The sequence below is a fragment of the Hyperoodon ampullatus genome, assembly GCF_949752795.1.
Source record: "Hyperoodon ampullatus genome assembly, chromosome: 1".
NCBI classification, from domain to species: Eukaryota; Metazoa; Chordata; class Mammalia; order Artiodactyla; family Ziphiidae; genus Hyperoodon; species Hyperoodon ampullatus.
In genome coordinates, this window is record NC_136914.1 from 191,875,667 (window position 1) to 191,882,639 (window position 6,973).

The following is a 6,973-nucleotide window of genomic DNA, read 5'->3' on the forward strand; positions in this document are numbered from 1 at the left end:
AGAAAATAGATTACTGTTTGCTTAGAGTTGGAGGCAGAGATGAGGGATGGAGGGATGGAGGTGAGAGCTTTAGGATATGGGGTGTCTTTCTGAGGTGATGAAAATATTCCAAAATTGAGTGTGGGAATGGTTGCAGTATGTCGTTGGATATACTAAATACCATTGACATATACACTTCAAATGAATGAGTTGTATGGTATGTGAATTAGTCTCAAAGCTGCTTTTTTTTAAAAAGGAGGTGGGAGAAGCCAGGTGAAAGGTGAGTCAACAAATCACAATCAGGGAAGAACATGAGACTCACACTCAAGAACAATCCAAGGTAAGGTTTACCAGGCTTGTCACATAATCAATGCTTATATCATAAAAACCTTCTTTTTTCCAGAATGGCCACAAAGAGACTGTTCTTCTTTTGGGCCAAACTACTACATCTCCATCAAAAATACTTACTTCTTAAAGGCAAGGAAAAAAAGAGAAATATTCCATTTTTAAGTGGGTTTTTAAAAATCTGGATTTCAATTTGACCTAGACTAATACAATGAACCAGGCTATAGTATCAGTTTTTAAAACATGCAAATCAGTAGAATCCCTAATACACCCTTTGCTAAGTCAGTTAAACTGAATTCACGTTCTATCAAAGGGAGCCCATTCCCTAAGGTAAACAGTGCAGGCTGAGACTCACAGTTGACGATGTCACCTTGAAGCTGCAGAATCTGAGGAGCTGGCATCGTGAGGACAACAATATCAAACTGCTCAGGGGAGCCTGTTTCCCTGAGGACTTCCCACTTGTCATTTCTCAGGTTGATCTGGGTCACACACCGTCTGAAGTAGATATCAGCACCTGTTCCAAAAGCAAAATCATATTCACATCATCAGGATTTTCCATACGAATGAGAGGGAAGAGAAGAGTCACAGACTGGATCCACTCAGATGAATAAAATGGTAAAGTTCGTCTTGTACAGCCCCTGGGCTTCACTTTCTTTACTTTCTATCTCGTTTAATGGGAATCCCTCCCTTCTGGCGCCCTTGGACCTCCCTAACAATGCCTGCTCTGGGGAAAAAAAATACTACTACTACAACTAATAATAATAGAAACCATAGATACCTTTCATTAATCATCTACTGTATGTCAAGACTATGCCAAACACTTGATATACATTATACAAATTCATTTCCCAGATAAGGAAACAGATTTAGAAATGTCACGCCATGATTTAAATCCACATCCACCTGACTCTAAAGTTCATTATCTTTGTAGAGCAAGTATACATCTTAGTAAAGCTGTAAAGAATTCTCTCTAGTAATACCAAGAAAGAGCAATATTCCCTATTAAAAGTATCAATATTCCCTATTAAACCTGAAAAAAAAAACTCTGAAGAGAAATCCAAGTCTCATTGATAGATCAATTACCTTTATGACAAAGAATCAAAATGAAGAGAAATATAATCTGGAATGTTCTCTCATAGCATTTCCCTTATTTGCATTTATCACAAAGATATTTTAATAATTATTTGAGTAGTTATATGATTAATATTTTCTTCCCTTTTAATTTAAAAGCCACAAATTATGCCTGTTTTTTCTATATATAGCATATAGCATATAAAGTATTGTACTTGGCATGTACTAGGTATTTAATCAATATTTGTTTAAAAGACTGAATCATGAACCATAAACTGAAAGATAGGAAAATATAATTGGATCATTAAGTCTCCTTGGTATACTAGTACTTACCTCACATTCCAGTTGTGAGAAAAATATGATGTTAAAGCAAATCTACTTTTATTTGGCCTCGTGAATAGAAAAGAAATAAATAAAAATGGAATAAGGGGGGAAAAGCACAATGAAAGATCCTGTCCATCACTGCATGGGACACCTCGTGCTCCTAGCCACTAAACATCCAGCTTAAATCCAACCTTTGCCATGAAGCTTCCTTTCCGTAGCTACTCCAGCCCAATGTGATCCTTCTCATCTCGACAATCACTGCCTTTACCACTCATTCTGACATTGATCCAAAGTATCTCTATGCTTTAGGTGTGTCTTATCTATCCCAAAATACTCTCTTGGGCTCCTCCATGTCAGGTCTCCAGATCTCATATACCTTTACATCTTTCACATTCCCTTGAATAACTCTACAACATAGTAATTACAAATTTTTTAAATCAAATGCAAATATGGTAGAAGGAATGAGGCCCAGGGGTCAATCTCTCAATATATGTAGACCTTGAAATATGTAGACTCAAAATATGCAGACCTTGAACTCAATTATATAAAAATTCATTTTTAAAAAAAGCAGAAAGTATGTCACAAAATGGACTTATTGTTGGGCTTCCCTGGTGGCGCAGTGGTTGAGAGTCCGCCTGCCGAGGCAGGGGATATGGGTTCGTGCCCCGGTCCAGGAGGATCCCACATGCTGCGGAGCGGCTGGGCCCGTGAGCCATGGCCGCTGAGCCTGTGCGTCCGGAGCCTGTGCCCCACAACAGGAGAGGCCGCAACAGTGAGAGGCCCGCGTACTGAAAAAAAAAAAAAAAAAAGGACTTATTGTTGATTTATATATTATAGTGACACTTTCCCCTGCTATTTTTCTGTATTTTCCAAATTTTCTACCAGTAGTATGTAATTCTTTTTTAAAAGTTACTTTTGAAATAAATATTTTACATAGTGATAAGAAATCTAAAGTACTCACACTCTCAACAGACTGCACAAATTGAAAGAATAAATAGGTTTTTACTAAGAATTGGCTAAGTTAGAATGAATATATGTATATTTATATATCTTAGAAATCTAAAGCTATATCACTATACCTACCTACTATGTACAAGGTACTATTAGATTCTGTTTGAGCTACAAATAATTAAATATGACCTCTTCTGCCAAGAGTTTCCAAAGCAAAATTGGAAAATAAAGCATATAGTCCCCCAAACACGTAACACAAAAGGATGTAGGTACAATGTATTCAAGGAGTGTCCCTCAGCTATATGAGGCAGGGACTTTGGTTCATGTATCATTAGTGCCTAAAACAGTATATAGTAAGCACTCAGTAAATGTTTATTGGATGAATGGATGTATGCATGCATGGATGGCTAGATATATAATACAATTAGTAAGTACTTGGAAATTTTAGTAAGTATGCACATCTAATTTGGGTTAAGTAAAAATCATGATGGAAATGAGATTTTTTTTTCAAGTTGTATGGTGGCAATATATGAAGCTGATGGTGACATTCTACAAAATATCCAAATGGTGTCACCATCTGTGATGGTTAATTTTATGTGTCAACTTGACTGAGTCATGGGGGTTCCCATATATTTGGCAAACATTATTCTGGGTATGTCTGTGGGGTGTTTTTAGAAGAGATTAATATTTAAATTGGTAGACTGAGTAAAGCAGGTTGCCCTCCCTAACATAGGTGGGTATCATCCAATCAATCAAAGGCCTGAATAAAACAGAAAGGCTGACCCTCCCAGGAGTAAAGAAGTCTTCCTGTCTGATAGCCTTCGAACTGGGACATTGTTTACATTGTTTTATTCTCCTGCCTTCAGACTTGAACTGAAACATCAGCTCTTCCTGGGTCTCAGGCTCACCAGCCTTTGGACTGGAACTGTACCTTTAGCTCTCTGGGGTCTCAGGTTTTTGGACTGAAACTAAACCATCAACTCTCCTGGGTCTCCAGCAGATCTTCAGACTTGCCAGCCTCCAAAATCACATAAGCTAATTCTATATGATAAATCTTTATATATATATATATATATATATATCCTCTTGATTCTGTTTTTCTGGAAAATCCTGATGAATACACCATCATAGACTAAATCCTAGATGGAGAAATGGCCTCACCCAGAATGGTATTTACTATGTCTTCATGTTGTATATTCAATCTCACCGGCCTCTCCCATGGCCAGTATCAAGGATTCTCAGAGTTCCCAATTAGTAATATTTGATGAAGGAGACCAAAACAGTAACTATTCTAGAAATAGCTTATGAAACAAAACAAATACTCAGCCTTATACCTTTCCTCAGTGATCTTCAGTTGGGCAATTATTTATGATTCATCAAGAAGCCTATTTCTGTTTTAAAAAATAAATCATTTATCATCCAAGATTATTTATCATCTTTTTCAAAAAAATCCATTTTAAAACACTTATAATAAATATAAAGAACAAATGAAAATCCTCATAGAAAACGGGCAAAGGTTATGAATAAGACATTCACAAGAAAAAAAAAAGCACAGACGTGGTTAGCAAAACAAAGATGCATAAACTCATTCATAATTAAGTAAATGCAAATCAGAACACAAGGAAATACCATTTTAACCCATCACATGGGCAAAATTTTTAAATTTCCATAATATCAGGATGTGTGGAAAGAGATGTTCTCCTTCACTATTGATGAGATATTCTTTAAGAGGAAGAGATGGCACAACCTAGTTATATAAAAAATGCACATACCATTGACACATCTACTGTACTGCTAGGAACTGATCCTACAGATATGCTTTCAAAAGTATGTCAGGGTTAAACATTGCAGTAATATTTGTATTCGCATAAACCAAAACAACCCCCCACCACCCCCCCAAACAATCCATATACTTATCAGAAAGTTAACAGTTAACTAAATAACAATACACACATAACATGTAATACTGAACAGGCATTGAAAAGAATGAAGCACACTGAATTTGCTGATATGAAAATAGACCTAAGATATGATTCACTCTATGATTATGCATCAGTCAAGAATCTCCAGAGAAATAGAACCAATAGGATATATATAGACATAGATAGAGATAGAGATTGATTTATTATAAACATAGATGAGAAAAGTATAGAATGGCTTATGTAAAATAACCTCATTTATGTTTTAAAAAAGAATATATACAAATATATGAATAGGTAAATAGAGACAGCCACGTAGAACAATAGATAGATGCATAAACATTTTTCTGGAAGCATATATTGGAAACAATGATTACTTTAGGGGAAGACAACTAGCTATTGAGTGGTGAGTAGGAGAACATTTACTTTATTTTATAACTTTCTTTAGAGCATTAATATTTAATTATGTGTATAACTTTTATTTTAAAATGCTAACTTTAAAAGAAGGTAGAAAAAATTCTATTCTCACCTGATTCTTTCAAGTAGTGGTTAATAATTGAAGAAACTCCTCGAGGTGCCACAAAGTTACAATCTCCTTCTTTTATCACCATTCCTTCAATAGGAGAGGTCAGAGGCTTCAAAACACCACGAGCTAACAGTTCATCATAAAAACTGAAATAAATCAATATGTATAACATAACTATATGCTACACTTAGCTCTAAATACTATATTCTCTTCCAAGAATTCTTAGAGATTACAATCCTAAATAATAACTAGAAATCTTCCTATGAACAGCTCAACATATGTTTTGTGTTAATAAAAACTATAATTCAGGTGAAGAACGGAAATGTTTTGAGAATCCATAGTCTTTTGCTAATCTTAGTCAAAGGTCTATTTTCTCATATATTTCAAAATTAAAGTCAGTGAAAATAAAAAGAAAGGTATTCAATACACCAGTTTTAAAGCTGGTTAAGATTGACTTCCATCACAGCTATCTGTCCTCTTCCTCAGCACCAACATACGAACTCTTATTTATTGAGCCCTTACTATGTTCCATGCAACACCTCATCTGATGGTCACAATTGGATGAGGTTTGTATTACAGTTTTCCCGCTTTACTCAGGTTAACCTTTTACTGCTAATACGATCAATGATGATAACATAATTTCACGATATTACAAGAGTCAAAGTTTAACCCTGCTAAAAATGGATGATTTGTATCTTTTTACATCCTACAACCAGTAAGACAGATTCCACCCCTTTCGACTAACTCACCTCTGGTGTTTTTTGGCATAATGAGAAGTGCAGGTGATGTACTGGGCACCCAAGTCCACTGTGCTCTGTGGATTATGAGGACTGCAGGCTGTGGTCATTCTTCCCCCTTGAATTAGTCCCCAGGAAAATATCTTAGTGCATTAGAATGAACCTTTTGCAGTTGACGCTATTCACCCCAGGTTACCACAAATAGATTACTTAGAACTGTTTGAGGAAATATTTTAAATTTTTTTTTTAATTTTTTACTTTCATAATAATTAATACATTTTTAAATATTCTGTTTTCTCCAGATTACAGACATCTAGAAAACGTTTTTTTATACTGAAGATTTTGTCATCTAACATTGTCAGGAATTAATTAAGAGACAATTTGGTTACTGAGTGTGAGATTTTTTTTAAAGAACACGTGAATAATGCGCCACCCTTCAGCACTGTGACTGAGGCATCTATTTACCTGAGTAAAAGGAATGAACGAACGGACAAAAGAAAACAAAATAATGAATGAAATGTCAGAATGAACGAATCAATGAATGCTTTCCCTCTTGCAGTCAGATTTCAGGAGAGTGACAGGATGCTATCAACTAGACCTTCGTAAAGTCTTGGTCAACGGGCACTTGAGGATTCTCATAATCTAGAGATAAGCCTCCCAGGCACAGAGCGGCCAAGAAAAAAATCCATTTCTTAGCGACAGCGGCAGGCCCAGGCTTTGCAAACTCCAGTCAGGATCCCTCCCAGGCCGCTCAAGCCGCCCTCTGAAGTGCTCTCGCCACTCCCGCCCCGCCCCCCAGCCCAGCCGGGGTCGCCGCTTCCACCCGCGCGCCCTCTCAGGCCTCACGGGCGCCGGAAGTCTCCGATCACATGACCAGACGCCCGCCGAGCTGCTGGATTTTCTTCACAGACTTACTCCGGGGGGGCCCAGGCCACTTCAGAAGCCATAGTCCCCACCGGCTTCTTTTCCCCCCGTTTCCCGTTTCGGCCGGGAAACGACCCACCTGAGTCCCCAGCCTTGTCCCACACAGCGAGGTGCAAAGGACGGGCCGCCGCCTTCCTCAGCAGCGCTGCGCACAGGCTTCCCGTCAGCCCGGCGCCCACGATCAGCACCCGCGCCAT

General features: G+C 37.5%; 1 protein-coding gene across 1 annotated transcript in view; it reads right to left on the minus strand.

The window, feature by feature from the left end:
• The window catches only part of RNLS (renalase, FAD dependent amine oxidase), a gene marked incomplete at both ends in the record, with an annotated part of 268,919 nt that extends 261,946 nt beyond the window's left edge, over positions 1-6,973 (minus strand). Inside the window, 4 exons of the mRNA XM_079706430.1 lie at positions 680-838; positions 5,119-5,261; positions 5,865-5,970; positions 6,856-6,973. Coding sequence (XP_079562556.1) covers positions 680-838; positions 5,119-5,261; positions 5,865-5,970; positions 6,856-6,973 — 526 coding nt within the window. The remainder of the gene's footprint in view (positions 1-679; positions 839-5,118; positions 5,262-5,864; positions 5,971-6,855) is intronic.